Here is a 22,604-nt window from a genome sequence, read left to right as displayed (position 1 = left end):
CGGGGGGGAGAAGCGGCGGCGGCGGCGGCGGCCGCGGCGGCTGCAGCTCCGGCTCCGGGGAGGGGGTCCGAGCCGCCCGTCACCATTTCCAGGGCTGGGGACGCCGGAGAGTTGGTCTCTCCCCTTCTCCTGCCTCCAACACGGCGGCGGCGGCGGCGGCGCATCCCGGGACCCGGGCCGGTGTTAAACCTCCCCTCCGCCGCCGCCGCACTCCCCCTGGCCCGGGCTCCGGAGGCCGCCGGTGGAGGCAGCCGTTCCGAGGATTATTCGTCTTCTGCTCATTCCGCCGCCGCCGCTGCCAGGCCTCTGGCTGCTGAGGAGAAGCAGGCCTCGTCGCTGCAACCATCCTCGAGCAGCAGCAGCAGCGGCAGCAGCAGCAGCAGCGGCAGCAGCAGCAGCAGCAGCCGCCGCCGCAGCAGCCATTACCCGGCTGCGGTCCAGAGCCAAGCGGCAGCCGAGCGAGGGGCATCAGCGACCGCCAAGTCCAGAGCCATTTCCATCCTGCAGAAGAAGCCCCGCCACCAGCAGCTTCTGCCATCTCTCTCCTCCTTTTTCTTCAGCCACAGGCTCCCAGACATGACAGCCATCATCAAAGAGATCGTTAGCAGAAACAAAAGGAGATATCAAGAGGATGGATTCGACTTAGACTTGACCTGTATCCATTTCTGCTGGCTGGCTGATCCTCTTTGCTCTTTCTGTCACTCTTCTAACGTGGGAGTAGTCGGATGCGAAAAAAAAATGCTTTCCCCCCCCCCCCCGTAGTTGGGGATGACTATAACGTTTAACCCTGGCCCCAGGTCTAGAGCAGATAATTTGTGCCCCTTTTCTGTGTGTTCAACCTAGACAGAACACATCCAATGGTTTTCTGCTAGATGGAACTCTTGCCTGGTTGCAAGTGTCAAGGCCCCGACTCGATTGTGAGTCTTACCTATTAGTGGTCTCTTTTGAAGGGCTATTGTCCGCTAATACAGAATACAGTACACGGCTAGTGGATTAGGGAACCTCGTAATTCTGTCTGCTTAATGAGGAGGGGAAAAAAAGTAGGCGCTTTGAAGTTGAGCATATTTCGATTAAATTGTGATTTAGGCCCAAGATCACAGGTACAGATGGGGTTTGAGATGAAAATTAATGTTGCACGTACTCACATTGCATCAGAATCTTGCAGTGATTGTTTTTAGGTCCCTGGGTTGCATTGATAGGTACTTTTAAAATGTGACTTGTGGGCTAATTTGCATAACTGTAGAAGTAGTACAATAATTTTTCGGCGTTTGTGCTTCCTGTAGGCAAAAGTAGGTTGGGGGAGTTAATTGCAACAACTTGGAGCTCATTTAGAAGTTTTGTAGCTTGAAATCAGCAGGGCCATAATATTCTTTATTCGGAGCTCTTATTTAAACTTTGCTAAATGGGGCTTTGCTCTCCTGATCTGTTGAGGCATAGGGCAGGAAATTTGCATTTTAGTAGCATTTTATGTTCAGTGGCCTTGTCAGAGGTGATAGAACAGAGATTGAGTTGTTTTTGATGCGAGGTGATAATGTGTAGATTCAAGGGTATTGTGCATAGCAAATGTTGGCCCGCTTTCACGTGAAATTTCACTATTAGTGCGACCCAGAATTGCCTTTTTTTCTTTTTTTAGGTTTCAGGTTTCATTGGACACCCTTTAGTTTTTCTATGATGTATAGGATGTCATATATAATTTACTAATATCCAGAAATGCTGTCAACAGATCGTAGGTTTGCTACCTTTTTGCATATCATGTATTAAACTTACCAAGTCAGCTTGTTGAATAAGACAGAAGCCTAAGAATTTTAACAGTGTGTAGTTTTGATTGTTTAAAAGTTAGGCCTTTGTGTTTCAAAAGTTAGCGGGTTATCTTAAAACATAAATCTTCACAGTTTGAGGTATTAACAACGTGCTTTTGGTCCGGGGTGGAAATAGAGCCCTCCCTTTTTCTGAATGAAAAGTATTAACAGGAATGGAGAGCTATGTGGATGTAAGGTGTGTGAAAGCAATTATATTATTGGTCTGAAGTGACTGGAGCACTTAAGTTCTATCAGGGCTTCTCACTGAAGATCAAAAATTTGTATGAGACTCGTACCAATGAACAGTATTTTGTTACAATTATGTAACTTCACAATGTTAATTAGGTATTATTTTTGACTTTTTATTTTTATTTTTGAGCCGGTCTCAGGTGTAGACCTGGCTGGCCTGGAACTCTCCTTAACTCCTGCCTCTGTCTCCCCAGATCTGGGATCCTACCTACCATTGCATATAGGCCTGTGCCACCACATCCAGCTAATAGAGTATTCCTAATGAAAGTTATTTCCTAGTAAATATTAGTAAACACTTTGTGCAAAGGTGGAATAACACTAAATGTGTCTATGTGGCCTGCCTATGTCCTATTGTGGAGAGTACTTTTTTTTTTTTTAAAGAAAATGTTTTATTTTGGGACAGATTTTATTTTAGTAGCTACAATAAACATGCACAGCTAATTTTGCCCAGGTTTTTATTTGGGAATGAAGAGGTAGCCTCATAAAACCTGTGGGGTTTTTTTTTGCCCTTTAAATTCAAAATAATACTTTAAAGGAGACTTTGGAATCTATGTTAATTAAAATATTTTACTGAAGGGTGAATTTGATCGCCAAAAGATAGTTGGAAAAAAATTCTGATTTGTGACTTACTTCAAAGCAGTCTACTCTTGGTGTGAACTGCACTGATTAAAAGTCATCTGGATACATAAGAATGAATTAGTTAGATTTCTATTTAACTTTTTAAACACCCTCATTCAAAGAAATTGTTGGACTGCTGTCTTGACAGGATTCTTTTAGCTTCTTAGGGTATGTTTGCGCTATTTTTGCTTTTCCCTCTTGATCAAATAATATTGTCAGGGTTGTTAAGACTTCAAAAAATTTTTTTTTGTTCCAGATCCTTACATGTGGTGCAGTGAAGTGATTGGGAATTTCTTTGATTTTACAGTATGTAGGCTTCTGCGTATGAAATTTATGAATTCAAACTTTCTAAAAGTGTGCTTTTAGTTATTATATATATATATATATAAAGCAGTATCAAATATTGCATGAAATGACTAATAATGTTTAATTTCTAGAGTTGTGGTTTTAGTGAATTAAATGTTGGTATGAAAGAAAGTGTATAGGGAAAAAACTAGTGAAATCCTTGTCCCTTTTGATAGTTATGTTCCCAGTGATTTTGATATGCCAAAGCACTTTGTCTTGCTTGGTTTCACTTTAGTGTGCTGTTTCTTATGGGGAAGATTAAAATTGAAGACTATCATTGAAGACTATCTCAGGGAGGTTATAAGGCTAACTTACCAGCTAGGGTAGTCAGGAGTTAAATTCCTTTATGGAAATAGTGAATGGAATATTTTTATTTGCTAAAGAAGTGTTTAATGAAGTGATTTCTCAGAGGAAAGTTTAAGATGATAATATAGTTTAAAAGTAATGGGCAAAACTGAATTCTATGCATGTCAATTGGAGTTTATTCTTAATATTAGCCTGGAAAATAAGCTGAATGTGAGGCTGAAATATTGATGATTGTCTTTATAGTACATAGAAAATTTAGGCTTCTGCTATATTTTTATTGCTTAATTTTCATTCTTTCCAATACTGATTTTTATAGGTTATCTTTAAATTATAGAGAGTATAGTGACTTAATGTCACCTATATATTTTAAGGTAAGTGATTATGGAAATTAATTGTATGGTTTTAAGAAAATTTGTTTCACAATTTTTTATTTTACCTTATTTTGTGTCTACTACATTGTATTTCTTGTCTGGAAACCATGATTGGACTACCTAAATATGCTAATATAGAAACTGTTTTCTCTAAAGCTTATTTAAGAGGAAAGTGCATCAAAAGTAATAATGTACAAGTTCATATGGCTCAATGTAAGAAAAAAGGAATTTTTATTGCTGTCAATTTAAAAAATATGCCCAGCTGTACAGCTTATCAGTGCACTTAGGTTGCTTGTAATAACTATATAGTAAATGATTAAAGGCAAATACAGTGAGGAATAACTAGTTTTAAGTTTAGACTTAGTTTAAGAAAACTGGTGATACTTAAATTTTTGTGTGGAGCAGTATACCTGCTCTCTCAGTTAACTATAAAATATAAAAACTTTCTATTGCAATGAAATAGCTTACTTTATGGAAGTGAAGTTTTTTCACTTTTGTTCCCATTTTCTTCTATAGATAAACTTGATTTTCAGAGTCCGTACAGGAAAATTTATTTTGTGGCCTACATTCATTAACAAAGTTATTAGGAATTGTTCTGAAGTTAATGATGTGGGGACATTTGGATCAGCTTGTGAGATTGTGGTCAGGAATGATTTCTGCATACTCTGTTCGATTTTACAGTTGCTTTCTGATAGCTTTGAAGTTAATGGAATTGCTATCAGAGATACCAATAATGTTGAGGAAAGACTTAAATACTCATAAGTTGGTAAGGATTTGCTGAGCAAACTGATATCCTTAATGCTTTTTTCTAGGTCATATTATTGCCATGCACATTCTTTGTCAGGTGGTTAAGTGTTTTAGTCTGTGAATAATGGTTCCCTTTGTAAGTATTGAGTATATAGGTTCACTAATACAAATACTTGCATTTGTCTAGAAATTAACATGTTGGATTTGACTTTTTGCCTTTTCTCTTATTTCAGATTTTCTTTATTAGTTGCAAAAAGAGGTTTTAGCAGTTGCATTCTTTTTTTTTTTTTTTTTTTGGTCCGGTCCTGGGGCCTGAGCTCTGGGCCTGGGCGCTGTCCCTCAGCTCTTCAGCTCAAGGCTAGTGCTCTACCACTTGAGCCACAGCACCACTTCCGGCTTTTTTTTTCCTTTTTGCTTATGTGGTGCTGGGGAATCGAACCCAGGGCCTCATGCATGCAAGGCAAGCACTCTACCACTGAGCCACCTTCCCAGTCCCAAAGCAGTTGCATTCTTTTAAAGCAGTTTGCAATGGAATTAAAAGGCTATTAGGTAAATATTCATATTAGTAAACACAATTTAGGGGTAAATTAATTTTGGTTGGGAAGTTATAGTTCAGAATATTTAAGGCAGATTTTTCATTTGCAACATTTGGCATTAGGGAATATATGTAAAGTATATGCAGTTTTGTAGAGTTTAGGTTATGGAGAGATGCATATTGTGATTTTACCTGCTGGCAAAGGAATATTCTTTGTGTGTATATGTGCAAAAGATTGCTAATGTGTTATTTTAAGTAATAGTCATCACATTAAATATAGACAGATAGGAATACTGAATCTAACTTTGTAACAGATACTTGAATTCTTGATGTGTATATATGTAAATACAAAGATAGCAAACTTCTTTTTCTCCTCTTTTTTTTTTTTTTTTTTTTTTTTGAGATAGACTCTCTGTATCCCAGGCTGGTCTTGAACTCAGGATTTTCCTGCCTCCATCTCTGTCCTGATATTTCTTAAAAATATTTTTCTCTTTAAAAGAGATACTTCCAGCTCAGTGGTAAGAGTGCTTGCCTTGCATGCCCTGGGTTCCATACCTCAGTACCACATAAACAGAAAAAGCTGGAAATGGCGCTGTGGCTCAAGTGGGAGAGTGCTAGCCTTGAGCTTCAAGAAGCTAAGGAACAGTGCCCATTCCCTGAGTCCAAGCCCGAGGGCTGGCCAGAAACAAAACAAAAAAAACTTCCTTGGAGGACATTGTTTTATAATTTTTAAATATGTTTAAGTCTATTTCAAATAACTTCCAAGTTTATACATTGTTTAATTTTTAATTTTAGTCAGGTACTCTGTAGCCAGACTGCTAGTGTTAAAATCCTGGCTCTGTCACTGAGTAGCTAGATGACTGTGAATGAGTTATTTAACTTTTGTCAGTCTACTTTATTTGAAAAAATGGGAATGATAATGGTGCCTCCCATAAAGCTTATGTTGATTAAGTGATGTAATTAACTTAGCTGAGTCCTACCTCATTCTAAGAAGTATTTAAATAGTGCTGCTGCTTTAAAAAATTATGATTTCCAATGTAGAGAAAAGTATTGGCATTTTTATTTATGGGCTGAGCAGAAATTTACCTGAGCTTATTAGGTTTGGGACAAGTTAGAATTTTAATTGGCCCAAGCTTTGACTATAAAAATAGAGGATTTTCTTTAGGAACTCTGAGTGTAGTGTGTGTCTGTGATTTGCTGTTTCACAATAAGTAGAGTATGAGCCTCTGTTCACTTATACTTTGACCAAAGAAAAAGGTAATAATCATGCTATTCCAAATATTTGCTTTGAAAATGAGAACTTCCTATTATTTCAGCATAATGAAGAAAAATTTAAGGATAAAAAGTGATTATAATGTTTTCTTTGGTATTGAAGACTGGACAATGTAAATACATGTTTATTCACACACAAAAAATCTCCAGCTCAACTAAAACTGATGGCTCATACCTATAATTTTTGGTTAATCAGAAGGCTGAGATCCAGAGGATCACTGTTGGAAGCCAGCTCAGGCAGAAAAATCTTCAGGTCTCCCTTCTCCAAAATAACCAGCAAAAAGCTGGGCTGGAGGTGTGACTGAAGTGATGGAGCATTAGCTGAACAAGCAAGCCAAGTAAGCTTGAGACCCTTAGTTTAAACTTCTGTGTTGGCAAAATTTACAGTAAAATAAATAATTAAAGGCATGTTTCTTGGCTAGGGGCATAGCTCAAGTGGTAGAGTATCATCCTAAACAAGCCCAAGGCCCACAGTTTAAACCCCAGTACTACAGAAGAAAGCAGGTATATATTTTAGCATTTCTTTTTAAATTCAGCTTTGTGGGATGGAAATACAGCAATACCAGTTTACAATTATTACAACAAATTGCACTTAACCTGTAGTATGTTAATACAACATAGAACAAGTTTAATGTTAAATATCTTTATTATCACTTCTGTTTTAACATTTTGCCAAATTTTCAATATAACTTAGGTTTAGAAATGGCAAGAGACTCTGGGGTATCAATGGTTTATGCTATAATCCTAGCTACTGAGGAGGCTGAGATCTGAGGATTGAGGTTCAAAGCCAACAGGAAAGTCTGTGAGATTTGATCTTCAATTAACTACCAAAAACAAAACACCAGATGTGGAGCTGTGGCTCAAGTGATAAGAGTGTTAGCCTTCAGCAAAAAAGCTCAGGGACAATAACCAGTTTCTGAGTTCAGGATGCAGGAACAGTGCACACGCACACACACAGACATACAGACAAAAGAGAACTAAAGGATATTTTTCTTCATGTAACTGTATTCATATATCAAATATGTGGTAGACTAAAAATTAAGACCTAACCAGTAAAGGCCAGTTCACGTGCCTCAGTTTCCTTATTTTTTTTTCATTTGTTTTTGAGTCTGCCAGCTGCATCTTGGGATTCCCAGTGGTGAAGCACTTTATTTTCAGTGAGTTTTTGATTAGTTTTTATTGCAGAATGAATGGCATTTTATGCATGTGACTGATTATGGGATTTTTACATTAGTTCATTGAGTTTTGCAACTCTAGCCATGATTTTGGCTTAATATAGGTTATAGAATGAATTATGTACCTTGATATCTGGATATAGCTAAACTGTTTAAATCACTTTTTCTTTTCAAGGTATTTACTTTTTGCTTTATATTATACCTCAAACTTGCCATTTAGTCTCATTTATTTCATTTTTTGGTAGATTTTTCAAGTGTAATAAAGTTCTTTATTAGTAATTGCAAATAATACATTTTACTAATTTATATGCTTAATATATAAAGTATAAGATACAGTTTTAGTGTCCTTAATGTGCCATATACTATAAAATATATACTTTATATAATGCATATTATATTTTATATAACATATAGAGCATATCACATTTTATGTATATTGTGCTGGTCCTGGGGCTTGAACTCAGGGACTTGGAGCCCTTGTTTAGCATTTTCACTGAAAGCAGGCACTCTACCATTGAGCCATACTTCCATCTCTGTGGTTTTTTGTGTGATTAATTGGAGGTAAGAGTCTCTTGGACTTTGCTCCCTGGCTGGCTTTGAACCTCAATCCTAAGTCTCAGCCTCCTGAGTAACTAGAAATGTTTAATATTTTCAGTCTTTTGAAGATGTAATTTTATAAGGTAATAGAAAATGAATGGTGGCATAAACAGGTGGTACTGTTTTGTGGTACTGGGGTTTGAACTCAGAGCCTCATGCTTGCTAAGCTGGAGCTCTGTCATTTGAGACATGCTACCAACCTTGTTTTGTACTGGATATGTTGTTTTTATAGTTTGCTTGTACTGGTTTGAATATAGGACCTCTTGCTTGCTTGACTAGTTTGCTAAGCTAACTCTCTGCCTCTTGAGTCTCACCTCCAGCCCAGCTTTTTGCTGATTATTTTGGAGATAGAATCCCAAGATCTAAAGAACTTTTTTGCCAAAGCTTCTTTGAATTGTTAGCTTAAGATTTCAGAATCCTGAGTAGCCAGGATTATAAGCATGAGCTACTAGTGCTGAGCACTTAACAGAGGCATCCTAAAAGTTATTTATTCATATATTTACTCTATGTGTTTAAAGTTGGAAAATTAACTTTTGGAAGACATATTGAGTGTATTAAAGTTGATTTTTAGGTGTTTTGTTTTTAATGTGTAATTTTGAACTACTATAGTTTGGTCAGATATAAAATGGAATGCCTAGTCTTGTCTGTATTTTTTTTCCTTCATAATACAAAAAATATTTTACTAGATTTAACTTGGCTATTTTGTAAAATGTACTTGGCATTTTGGCATAAAGATGCAGTGGATTTCAGTCTGAAGGTTTTTTGATGTTTTAGCTAGCATATACTTTGGTGTGTCTTATTTAGTATTTTTTTTTTTGTCGGTTGTGGGGCTTGAACTCTGGGCCTGGGCGCTGTCCCTCAGCTCTTCAGCTCAAGGCGAGCGCTCTACCACTTGAGCTACAGCACCACTTCCGGTTTTCTGGTGGTTTATTGGAGATAGGAGTCTCACGGTCTCTCCTGCCTGGGCTGGCTTTGAACCTCCACCCTCAGATCTCAGCCTCCTGAGTAGCTAGGATTACAGGCGTGAGCCACCAGCGCCCAGCTTTATTTAGTATTTTTTGATAAAATTCTTTTTTTTCCCCCCAGCCTGTGGCTTGAACTCAAGGCCTGGGCACTGTCCCTGAGCTTTATTGCTTAAGGCTAGTACTTTACTATTTGAGGCACAGCTCCACTCCTGGCTTTTTGGTGGCTAATTAGAGATAAGAATCTCAGAGACTTTCCAGTCCAGGCTGGCTTTGAATTGTAATCCTCAGATCTCAGCCTCCTGAGTAGTTAGGATTACAGGCATGAGCCACTGATGTCTGGTTCAAAGTTTTTTCTTAATCATCAGTTCATTTAATTATGGAAGGAAAAACAGAAAACCTAATAGACAGACAGCAAGCATTATCTTACTCATTTTTGCAGTTTAGAAAATTTTGATTGTAATGCAGTTAGTAATTTGTCCAAAGGTGAATGCAGCGTATTTGGACCACCTGGTGTGGTACTTTTCCGATGATCTTACATCAGTGTTTTTTAAACTTTTAAGTGTGGTATCACAGTAAGCTGGAGGACTTATTGAACCACAGATTTCTTGATCTACCCCCAGAGTTTCTGATGCTGTATGAGGCTGTAGGTCCTTGTTGAAATCTGAAATTTTATTTCTAAGCCCACAAGCTGAATCAACATTGTGAGAGCCACTGAATTATACTGTCTCTCATCAGATCCAGAATGTTATATTCCATTAGCTAATGGAATATATGTTCATTTATCCCACTTAATCTGTGAACCCTTAATAGCTTAGCATGTAATGTATTACCCTGATTTTATAGATGAAACAATAGATTCAGAAAGGCAACATGTTAGAATGCAAGAATATAGGCTTAGAGGTAGTTGGATGTGAAGTTTGGTGTAGACCCTTGCTTAACCACTTTAAGTGTTGTATTGTAGGGATAAACTCCATAACAACATAGTTTGTTATTTGTTAGTTTGTAATGTAGGGATAAATTCCCTAACAACATAGTTTGTTATTTGTTAGTTTGTTTTTGCTTTCTTAGCAGTATATGTTAGTATTATCTTCAGAGTATTGGTTGCCAACTGTGGATGGATCCCCTCCTACTTTGTGCCACTATTTTTGGCAGTGTCTAGAGACATTTTGGTGGTCGGGCTCACAACTTCGGTGGCATAGGTTGCTATTGGCACCTAGTGAGTAGAGGCACGGAATGCTACTAAAAAAATCCTTCAGTGCATGGAATTTCCTCCTTTCCACCCCCAACAGAGAACAAACTAGACCCAAATGTTGTTTAGTGTCTGTACTTCTAAGTATAGTACTTTTGTCCCTAGGTTGTGGTATTTAGACGATACAATTACTAGTAAATAATGGAGCTGTGCTTAACATCTAGGTTTTCTGACTCCCACCAATCAGTATTTAATAAGAATGTTGTCCACAAAACGTATCCCTAGTAAAGATCTATTTGGAGTAAGCTCACATGGATTTAAACTGATTGTGAGCGTATTGTTCTGAATCTCTCCTAGAAAAGATTGAAGATATTTTCAAAAAACATTGGTGAGTGTAATGCACTATATATTGTACTCAGAAGAATGTCACATGAGATGCAGGATGGATATGTTTTAGTAAAAGAAAGCAATTTAAAACTTTTATATTACAGTAGTAGCACTCCTCCCTAAATTATGTAATAGTAGAGTTTAGTGGGAGTTACTTTGCTCTCAATATCATTGTTTTGTTGCTTTTTATTAGTCTGATACTTTTTTCCAAAGTTGCTTTTGTTGTAGTCACATGTAGTGAAGCTAAATGTACTGATGTAAAATTGCAAATTTCTGACAAGTTATAAATAAAACCTTCTTGTAGTTTCCAGATAAAGAAATACGACTTATTTGACTCAAGGTTTTTTGATGCATGTTTTACAGTATTTTATGGGCCTTAAATTTTTTGTTAGCCTGTTGAATTAAAGTGCTTTAACTTACCTCAGACAAAAACTTGAATTAATGTGAAATTGTTTGAAGAAAAATTTTAGATTAGTCTAGAGATATGAAGATGCCGCGGCAGTAGCAAGGATTATAAATTTTTGGTCTTATTTTTAGGCAAACAAATAGAATTATGAAAGTGTTCTAGGAATAGACTTTTTTTCCTGTTCCAGTTTTACATCTTAACTTGCACATACAGAATCAGATCAAGGTCTTTTAAAATTCTTAATTATACTTTGTCCAGGTATTGTAATTCTTATTTTAATTATGAAATTAAGAGGGATATTCAGGTAGTCTCCTAAATATTTTAAAACTAGTTTGGCTAGTCATATATCTTCAGATTTACTAGAAAAATACTACTACAATAGTACTTGTTTCTGTAATCTAATTGAGTAACATTTATAGTGTTTTACTATATGAATAAAAACTTCATTTGCTTACTATATTCAATACATTTTAAAATAAAAATATGTCTAAGACAAATCAGATTGTCCTAAAAAGAATCTCATGGTTTAATCTAATTCATGGTAATTTTTTGTGTGTGTGTGTGTCGGTTGTGGGGCTTGAACTCTGGCCTGAACACTGTCCCTCAGCTCTTCAGCTCAAGGCTAGGGCTCTACCACTTGAGCCACAGAGCCACGTCTGGCTTTTTTTCTGCATATGTGGTGCTGAGGAATCAAACCCAGGGCCTCATGCATGCAAGGCAAGCACTCTACCACTGAGCTACCTTCCTAGCCCCTCATGGTAATTTTAAAGCAGTGTTAAAAAATACAAATTCTATAGCACTCAAAATTGCCTATTTTAAAATTTGAAATTAATGAGGAATATTTATTTTATAATTGTGCATTAAGTTTATTTTCTTTTTTTGTTTAAATTCAAGGCCTTATTTTCTTTTTTTGTTTAAATTCAAGGCCTTATGCTTGCTAGGCAGTCAGTGTACATTTGAAGTATTGTCAGCTAGAAACTTTTTTTCCAAATTACTTCTAATATTTAATACTGAAAGCATATTTTACTTATTTGAAGAAAATAAAATGAAATTAACTAGTTTGATAAAAAATAGACACGTACATACGTACATACACATTTTATTTTCAGGCAAGGTCTTGCTAATTTTGATCTCATATTATCTTCCTCAGCCACTCAAGTGCTGTCATGAAAATGACTGAAAATACTTTTTTTTCCCGTTTATTGTAGGAATACACTATTTTAAAACTTCAAGTGGAAGAAATCTGGGTAAACTACATCATATTTTATACTAATGTGATTATAAAACCCTGTTGCTTTCCAGTTTTTAGATCAGAAGGTATATTGGTTTGTTCTGAAATGTGTTTTAAATTAAATGGTTTGTATTTGCCTAGTTGCCTTATATTTGCTGTGACAGTAATTGATCCAAGTTTGCTATTCATTTGCATTTATAATCAATACTAGTTTTGTGTTAAAAATTTGCATTTAGTACTGTCAGATTTTAAGTGTCAGATATCAAAAACAATCTTTAGCTTATCAGCTAACTGATATTTATCTATTAATGAAGTGTATTCATTTTATTTATATAGTTAGAAAAATATTTAAAATACTGAGGGTAGAAACAAAATTTCCTCAGAAACAAAATTGCTTGTTAGAATAACATTTTTCCAATAAGATAAAATTGTTTCAACTCTTAAAGAGATTTTTTTATTTAAGCATGGTATATACTTAGATGCTTAGAAAGATGTTCATAAAAATGTGTTGGCAAAAATATTTTGCTAGTGTGCGTGTATGGTTTTGACAATAGAAGAAGCAGTCTAGTATCTTGAAATAGCTTTTATAGACTAGTTTGTTAAGGAAGCTATAATAAACAAAGTAGTACACTAAGAAGTGTGATGCAGTTTTTCCTAGCTAGGTTGTGGTCAAGATTATGTGTAATATTTTAAAATATGCTAAGGTCCTGATTATTAAAGCTGTTTGGAATCTTTTTAATACTGAAAAGGTCACACAGATTGTGATTATTGTGTACTGTCCAAGAACCAAATGCCTACCATCTGTTACTCAAATGAAGAGAAAAGTTAAGATAATTTAGTGATACAAGTGGTTTTGACACCTTCATTTTTGGAATCATCTAATTAAGGTTTTTTTTTAAGATATAAGGCTAAATTTTAGGCTTTTTTCAAGATGAAATTTTAAGTAGTTATGCTAATGTTTATGTTTTTCTACCAAAAGAAACATTATGTATTATATAATCTTTAGTTTTCAACCTGCATATGGATTGAGAATTAAAGATTATGTAATAAGGCTGGCTTTTAGGCTGCTTTGATTTTACTAGATTATCTGGATGTATAATTGTAGCAAGTGCATTTTTTTTTTTTGGGTCCGGTCGTGGGGCCTGAACTCTGGGCCTGGGCGCTGTCCCTCAGCTCTTCAGCTCAAGGCTAGCGCTCTACCACTTGAGCCACAGTGCCACTTCCGGCTTTTTTCTTTTTGCTTATGTGGTGCTGAGGAATCGAACTCAGGGTCTCAGGCATGCAAGGCAAGCGTTCTATCACTGGGCCACCTTCCCAGCCCCCAGCAAGTGTATTTTTAACTTAAGATATTATACAGGATTTTGATACTTTAAAACTAGTTTTAAAGTATTCCTAACAAGACGTGTAAAAAGTCATTACAGCACTTAAGCAGGGAACTGACTTAGTAAATATTCCTTTACGTATTTTTCAGATTCTGCTTTTATTCTACAATTTAAATTTTTTTTTTTTTTGAGTCAGTCATGGGGCCTGAACTAACTCTGGTCCTGGGTGTCTCTTAGCTCTTCAGCTCAAGGCTAGCGCTCTACCACTTGAGCCACAGTGCCAATTCTGGCATTTTCTGCTTGTGTGGTGCTCAGGAATTGAACCCAGGGCTTCATACATGCAAGGCAAGCACTCTACCTCTGAGCCATCTTCTCAGCCCTACAATTTAATTTTTGTCCAAAAATGAATTTCCAAATTTAAAATTTTGCTGTTGCAATATAGACACTATTGAAGATGTTTCTAAAAAAATTTCTTTTCACCTCTAAGAACTTGGTGTTTTTTATGTTGTATGCTTGTTTGGCTTGATAGAATTTGATTAATTTTGAGTCTTTCTATTATTTTTTTATTTTATTTTATTAAAACATTTTTTTGATTATGCCAAATGATAATGTGATAAGCATGTTTAAGTTTAGATATTATTTTGAATTTGGGAATCTATATTCCTCACATAAGAAACATCTTGCCAGTTTTTAAATTAATGTCTGTGAGCAAAGAAGACTGATTAATATTAGCTTCTGGATATTGATCAGATTGATTTGGCCCAGACTGAATTGTAGGCCATGAAAAAAATGATACTGTTTTAGCCCTTTTTGTATAGAAAAATAATGTGTATATAAATGATATCTCTTAGGGTAAGGCACCTTGTGAGATTTTTTAAAAAGTCCTAATGCTGATAATTTGAAGTCTTTACCCATTCTGCTTACTTAGTACTTCAAGGATATGAAGTGTTACAAGTTCCTGTTTCTAATTTTTATTCCCATTCCACTCATCTATTGATATTTTTGTCTTGTATATTTAAAATTTTGACTTACTTGTCAAAAAGGTTGGCTTTAAAATAATTTTTCAGTTTAGCTGAATTATTATTGTTATTATTTTATTTTTGTCGGTCCTGGGGCTTGAACTTGGGGCCTGGGTGATGTCCCTCTGAAGGCTAGGTACTCTACCACTTTGATCCACAGTGCCACTTCTGGTTTTCTTCTGGTTAATTGGAGATAAAGAGTCTCAGGGACTTTCCTTTCCCAGGTGGTTTCAAACTATGATCCTCAGAGCTCAGCCTCCTGAGTAGCTAGGATTACAAGCATGAGCTGTGGTGTCCCACTTAAATTATTATTTTTAATATGTTCTTTGAATAGGAAGATTCTGTATCTGAGCACTGATCAATAATTTTGCTTTTTCTCTTCAGTTGTTGTAGTTCATTTTTACTAAAATGGTATCCTTCAGTCAAAAGCATGAATTGAAGCTGGGTAATGTAGACTTATTTTCATATATGTCAGTATATGCTAATTTTTCTGTTAAAATTCATATTGTTAAATTTTAAAATGCATTTTAATGTTTTACTATCTAATTTCATTTTTTAAAACAATTCTCTAGACTGTGAAGTTTACAATATCCTCAGTGGGGTTAGAAATTACTTTAATTAACAAAATAATTTCAAAACTAGTGGTATTTTTAGTATGATGAGTGACAGTTCGTTGCCTCTGTGTTTTAAAGTGCATGTTATTTCTTGTTCATATTGTTTTTCTCCAAACTAAACCACTGCACTTAGGAAAAGCCTGTCTCCTTCCCTCCCTCCCTTCTCTCTTTTCTCTCTTTTTTTTCTCTCTCTCTCTTCTCTCTCTCTCTCTTGCTGGTTGTGGGGCTTGAACTCTGTCCCTCAGCTCTTCAACTCAAGGCTAGCACCCTACCATTTAAGCCACTTCCATTTTTTCTGCTTATGTGGTGCTGGGGAATCGAACCCAGGGCCTCGTGCATGCAAGTCAAGCACTCTATCACTGAGCCACCTTCCCAGCCCCAGGAAAAGCTGTTTTACCACTTAGAAAAAAAGTCAGTGCCAAATGATTGCCTGGCTTATGGTAATAGAGAATAAAGAAATTTGGCTTATTAAAACCAAAGAAATTTGACATTATATTAAAATCACATATAAAATGAAGTCTACACTTAAGGTTTTTCTTTTATAATGAATTCAGCTTTGTACAGCTCACTTTAAAAGATAAGTTTGGGGGGGCTGGGAAGGTGACTCAGTGGTAGAGCGCTTGCCTTGCATGCATGAGGCCCTGGGTTCTATTCCTCAGCACCACATAAGCAAAAAGAAAAAAAAAAGTGGGAAGTGGCACTGTGGCTCAAGTGGTAGAGCACTAACTAGCCTTGAGCTGAAGAACTGAGGGACAGCGCCCAGGCCCAGAGTTCAGGCCCCACAACCGGACCAAAAAAAAAAAAAAGATAAATTTGGATTATTAAAAGCAAATGTAAAAATTTCTGAGTTTTGGCTCCAATTAATAGGAAAAAGAAAAATACTTATGGGGAGACATACTTGTATTAGAACTCTGATTTCTTAGTACCTTCTGTGTCATACATAGGTTTTGAATATTTTCAAACTAAGTTCTATCTGTAAGACCAGCACAGATAGACATCTTGCCTTTTTTTTTTTTTCAGAATGTGACATATTGAATGAATTGGAAAATGACGAGGCCTTTGTTGTCAAATTACTAATCTTTTTTTTTTTTTTGCCTGTCATGGGGCCTGAACTCTGGGCCTGGGTGCTGTCCCTCAGCTCTTTTATCTCAAGGTTAGTGCCCAACAACTGGAGCCACAGCGCCACTTCCGGCTTTTTCTGTTTATGTGGTGCTGAGGAATCGAACCCAGGGAGGGCCTCATGCTTGCAAGGCATGCACTCTACTGCTGAGCTACGTTACCAGCCCCAAATTACTAATCTTATTGACATCTTTTACATTTTACCTGTTTGAATTCTTTTTACTAAAAAAGATAACATTCCTTTTGCTTAATTATAAAGTAGCCCAAACTTAGTGTTTATTTAATAATTAGCAGAATATTATAGAAGTAATTTATCAATCTAACATTGCAAAGTTTAGGGACACTAAAGATACTTATGAGCTTTATGGTTAGAGCAAGGTTAATGATAGTTTAAACTTACAGTTTTTCATATGCTTATTATTTTGCTGTAGAAAATTAGGAGTTAGCATTTATCTTAGTTCAGGTATGTAATGCTTTGAAAAAGTATGGAGCTTCTTTTGTATATGCTCTAACCACTTGAAACACAGGTCCACTTCAGCTTCTATGGTAGTTTATTGGAAATAATAGTTTCATGAACTTTCCTGCTAGCTCTGGCTTTGAACCATAAGCCTCAGATCTCAGCCTCCTAAGTAGCTAGGATTATAGATGTGAGCCACTGGTGCCCATCTTATGTCCATATTTTGATTGCTTTTTTAGTGGGAATAAAATGAGACGGACACACACACACACACACACACTTAGCAATAGCAGAATTCTGAAATAGGCACACACACACACACACACACCACACACACACACACACACACACACACACAGCAGAATTCTGAAATAGGAAGCCAGTCTAACCCTAGTCATTTAGAGCACTAGGAAAAACGTATTTGTTTGGTATACTTGGTAACTTAAATTTTGAGAGGTTCATAAATCTTTTTCAAGTATAAAATAACTCATACTCATGTAACTGTAACCCCTCTGTACAGCATCTTTACAGTAAAATAAAATAAAGGTGATATACAAAGGAGTTACAGTTATGTATTTTGTATGTATTTTGGGCAATGTCACCCTTTCCTTAGCTGTTCACAGTCTTTTCCTCCAATCATAGGTACAATCTTAAGCAGTTGTAGTACATTATTTCATAACAACTGTTATGGAGAAAATTTGGTAAAATTAGTTGAAGGATCTAATAAGCCTTCGGGGGGCTGGGAAGTTGGCTCAGTGGTAGAGCGCTTGCCTTGCATGCATGAGGCCCTGGGTTCGATTCCTCAGCACCACATAAGCAAAAAGAAAGTGGCATTGTGGCTCAAGAGGTAGAGCGCTAGTTTGAGCTGAAGAGCTGAGGGACAGTGCTCAGGCCCAGAGTTCAGGCTCCACAACCGGACCAAAAAAAAAAAGCCTTCAGGCTGGGAAGGTGGCTCAGTGGTAGAGCACTTGCCTTGCATGCCTGAGGCCCTGGGTTCGATTCCCCAGCACCACATAAGCAAAAAGAAAAAGAAAGCTGCAAGTGGTGCTGTGGCTCAAGTGGTAGAGTGCTAGCCTTGAGCTGAAGAGCTGAGGGACAGTGCCCAGGCCAAGAGTTCAGACCCCACAACCGGACCCAAAAAACCCCCCAAAAACCTAAAGGTTTAATTAATGATGTTTTTTATTTTAGAGCTGCTGATGTTACTAGTGATTTGAGAAGTTGTTTTTCTGGAGTTTAAGCTGCCTTAAATTTAAATAATTGACATCAAGAGTGCTTTACTCTTTAAAATTAAAGGTTTCCGTGTGTGTGTGTGTGTGTGTGTGTGTGTGTGTGTGTGTGTGTGTGTGTGTGTGTGTGTGTGTAGCTGGAACTACTTTAAAAGTGATTCTAAATTTAAGAAGTTCAATGGGAAACATTCTATTTCAGAAGTTATTACTAGAAATTAATGTATATGTGAACATTATATAGCTAAACCAGGGTTTTGTACTGTTTTGTGATCTTTTTATCACAAATGTGATTTTTACATGTTAACAGGTATATTTAAACTATATGCACTACATACTCTTTCATCAGGCAGTGCTTATATTATGCTTATCCCAAGTTTTTTAATTTTTAATTTTTTCATCAATACTGGGACTGGTGCTTTACCATTTGAGTCATGTCTTCATTCTTTTTTTAGTAAATACCTCTGCCATAAATATCTTTGTATAGTACATTTCTAGGGGTGGTATTTTTTCTTCAGTATATTGCTAGAGTGGGATTTTAGGATTGAAAGAGGGAACAATTTTATAGTTGTTTGTTACAGGTTTCAGGTTTCTTATAGTCTTATTCCTAAATAAAACTATTACTAGTTTTTTGTTTTATTTTTAAATAAGGCAGGGTATGTATAGCTCAGGCTGACTTTGAACTTGTAATCCTTCTGCCTTAGTTTCCTGAGTGGTGAGATTACAGGTGTGCCATTACACCTGATTAAAATTACTAGCAGATGTTAACTTTTTATTGTAAGCATACAAGTTTACAAGGGAGGTTTCACTGGGATATTTCCATATATGTATACAGTGTATCCTGATTAAAATGATTTCAGCAAGTTTCCTTATTCTGTTTTCCTATTGATACTAATCTTTGAAGAGTGTTAGGCTTCCATTTAGAAAGTGAGATCTAAACTTCTATTTCAAGGTAAAAATATGTGCAAACTTTTTAGTTATATAAGTCATATGGTGAAAAACATGAAAGAAAAATGATATTTGAGAAGTTAGAAAACTAAAGCAGAGTTCATAGATTATTTGGCAGTCAGTTTTCCTTTCTGACTTGGCACTGCTAGCAGATAACAAAAAATTATTCAAAAGGAACCTGAAATTTATGCTGAATGAATTTAGGTTACTATACCAGGATATCTTTTTATAGTCTGTGTTTGTATGAATACCATATTGAGCTGTCTTGCAATGAGACCCTTAAACTAACAGGACATTTAAAACAACAGCAAAACAACTCTCATTCAACCTCTATTAGCTCTTTGCTAATATTATAGATATTTTTGCATATTTTATTTGGTGGTTGAAACAACCAATGAAAAAGTTGAAGCAAATGACCTTGTCATCGTTTTAAAGAACAAACATGCCCCAGAGATGAGTCATTTGCCTGAAGTGATAAGCATGAAATTGCAAAGCTGGAATGGAACTTCAGTGTTCGCTATTACATGATGATATTCGTTAAGTGTTTAGCACCTGACCTGGCACCTATTAAATATATGTGTGTTCCCGAGGTCTGTCGAGCTATTCCTTTATATTTCTTAAAAGCATCTTTTTTTGGAGCACTTTTTTTTTTATGGTTCAAGCATTTGTGCCTATGCTTTTTTTATTTAGAAAATAAGGTTTTAGGCTACATTAATTTTTGTTCTGTAGGAATGATTATATACTGTTCATATTAGGTAATACTTTCGTAAGGTTTTAGGCTGCATTACTTTGTTTTGGAATGAATATATGCTTTACTTATTAGGTCTTATTTAATTAAATCATGTCAACAAATTAGCATTTTATCTATTTGGAAATTAAAATAATTGCTATTTATTTCCTTTCAACATTTAGTGCACTTAGTAGGGAAAATATAAAACTAATAAGAGATTTTTTTCTTTCTTTTTTTTAATTGTGAAAATACTGTACAGAGGAGTTACAATTACATGGGCAAGATAATTATCAAGCATTGTAGCCTCCTCCTTTGTTTCCCCTTCCCATCCCTTCCCATCCTCTCTCTGCCCCCCCCAATAATCCTCCCCGCCCCCTCCCCCCAGCACGAAAGTTGTAAAGTTTGTTTTCGACCGATTTTTTTCATAGATGAAAAAGTCAAAGTCCAGAACAATGGTTTTTAAAGCATTGTTTTATTGGAAAGGTTGATGGTATGGATAAAATAGTGAACATACTTAGTGTTTATTGAACTTAAGTTTGTTTGAAAGAAATATGAACCTAATAGCCTGTGAATCCATGTTTGATTTTCTTTTTCCCTTACATGAGCCCTAACTGCCTGTTAATTGAAGGCACTAACAAGGAAAGACCCAGAAAGTTTTGGGATATAGAATTAAAATCTTGGTATCTGCTAACTTGCTTTCCATTCATTTTTCCATTTCATGTTTGTTTGGATTTATCCATTTCTTTACTCCTGTTGCCATTTAGCTTTTGTGATGAGAAAATCAACATTGTTTTTACTTTTTTTTTTTTGGCTTGAACCCAGGGCTTTACATACTTGCTTGGTTTCTTTAATTTTTTTTTTTTTGTGTGTTGTGGGGCCTGAACTTTGGGCCTGGGCGCTGTCCCTCAGCTCTTCAGGTCTCTACCACTTGAGCCATAGTGCCACTTCCGTTTTCCTCTGCTTATGTGGTGCTGAGGAATCGAACTTAGGGCCTCGTGCATGCAAGGTAAGCACTCTACCACTGAGCCACTTTCCTAGCCCCTTGCTTGGCTTTTTTACTCAAGTTTGGTACTCTATTACTTGAGCCACTGCTCTATTTCTGGCTTTTTGGTGGTTAATTGGAGATAAGAGTCTCACAGACTTTGATGCTTACAATCATGACCCTCAGATCTCAGCCTCTTGAATAGCTAGGATTACAGGCATCAACTACCAGCACCAGGCAGTTCTTTGTTTTTTGTAGATCTTATTGTGTAGTCTAGGCTTGCTTTGATCCTCAACTCTTTGATCATGTTTCACCCGCTCAAGTGCGATTATAGACGTTTGCTCCCACATCTGACTTAGATTTGCATTTTGCTTTTGTATTTTGGTGCCAGTCCTGGGGCTTGAACTCAGGCCTGAGCACTGTCCCTGAACTTAGTGGCTCAAGGCTAGTACTCTACCACTTAAGCCATGGCTCCACTTCTGGCTTTTTCATAGTTTATTGGAGATAAGGGTTTCATAGACTTTTATGCCTGGACTTTTATGATTGGGTTGGCTTTGATCTCAGCCTCCTGAGTAGCTAGGATTACTGGCCCCTAGCTTGACCTTAGTTTTTATGTATAATAGGAACATAGTCTAGAAAGGCCCAAGTGACTTACCCACATTGTATAACTTGTTAGAGGCAAAGCCAGCTTTTAAATCTAAATTTCTGAGCCTCATTGTCTATTTGTTTTCCTAACACCATGATTTCTTAAAATTGTGGAAAATTAGAGGTTGTACTGTTTTATTCAGGCACAACTATGGGCTTGGGCGCTGTACCTGTGCTGTTCAGATCAAGGGCAGCGCTCTACCACTTGAGCTGTAGCTGCACTTCCGGTTTTCTGGTGGTTTATTGAAGGTAAGAGTCCCATGGACTTTGCTGCCCGGGCTGGCTTGGAACTAACCTCCTCAGTAGCTAGAATTACAGGCGTGAGCCGCCAGCACCCGGCTTGGCACAACTTTTGCATTGTTTTGTCTTAGTTTGTCGTTTGTTTATTTATTTTTTGGTTTGGACATACTAATACTAGTTCTGTGATTAACACAGTAAAGATTTTGTTTTTTTCTTATATTTAAATACTGTAAACTATAGTATACATTTTTTTTATTCTTTTTTTGGGGGGGTCCTGAACTCTGGGGCAGTCACTCTGCCACTGAGTCACCATTACAGCTCCTCTTTTTTTTTTTTTTTTTTGCCAGTCCTGGGACTTGAACTCAGAGTGTGGACACTGTCCCTGGCTTCTTTTTGCTCAAGGCTAGCCCTCTACCACTTGAGCCACAGTGCCACTTCTGCCTTTTTCCTGTGTATGTGGGACTGAGGAATGGAATTCAGGGCTTCAGGCATGGTAGGTGAGCACTTTACCACTAAGCCACATACCCCAGCCCCTCATATTTTATTCTTTTATTTAAAATTTTTTTTATTGTGAAAATACTGTACAGAGGGGTTAAAATTACATGGGCAAGATAATGAGTACATTTCTTATCAAGCATTGTTGCCTCCTCCTTTGTTTCCCCTTCCCATCGCTCCAACCCCCCCCCTCCCAAGTTGTAAATTTGTTTTTCGACATAATGACTTGTACATCTCATTGTTGCAATGGGTCCACCTGTATCCCTATTTAAACGGTTTGTTTTTGCCCTTCCCCTCCACAAAGTATACCAACATCAAATACAATGAAAGCAAGGGGGAAGGGCATACAAAATAACAAAGAAATCACCTTATAAATATGTTAGAAACAATTGCAAGAAAGAAAAGAACATTTAAATACTTATCTTGGGGTTCATTTCACCTAACATCAAATTATCTGACCTTTTCTGCTTGTCTCAGACATATACTAGTTATTGCAAATAAGGGGAGCCATGGGGCCTATATTTCTTTGGGCCTGGCTTACTTCACTTAATATAATTTTTTCCAAGTCTTTCCATTTCCTAACAAATGGGGCAATGTCATTCTTTCTGATGGAGGCAT

General features: G+C 36.6%; 1 protein-coding gene across 1 annotated transcript in view; it reads left to right on the top strand.

Moving 5' to 3' along the window:
- Nucleotides 1–6: 6 nt before the first annotated feature.
- The window catches only part of Pten (phosphatase and tensin homolog), a gene marked incomplete at its 5' end in the record, with an annotated part of 84,072 nt that continues 61,474 nt past the window's right edge, over nucleotides 7–22,604 (top strand). Inside the window, 2 exons of the mRNA XM_013017044.1 lie at nucleotides 7–711; nucleotides 9,445–9,551. Of these exons, the coding sequence (XP_012872498.1) occupies nucleotides 7–711; nucleotides 9,445–9,551 (812 nt within the window). The remainder of the gene's footprint in view (nucleotides 712–9,444; nucleotides 9,552–22,604) is intronic.

The sequence above is a fragment of the Dipodomys ordii genome, unplaced genomic scaffold, assembly GCF_000151885.1.
Source record: "Dipodomys ordii isolate 6190 unplaced genomic scaffold, Dord_2.0 Scaffold34, whole genome shotgun sequence".
In the NCBI taxonomy this organism is placed as follows: domain Eukaryota; kingdom Metazoa; phylum Chordata; class Mammalia; order Rodentia; family Heteromyidae; genus Dipodomys; species Dipodomys ordii.
Note: the sequence above shows the minus strand (reverse complement) of the source record. Positions and strands in the feature narration are given on the sequence as shown.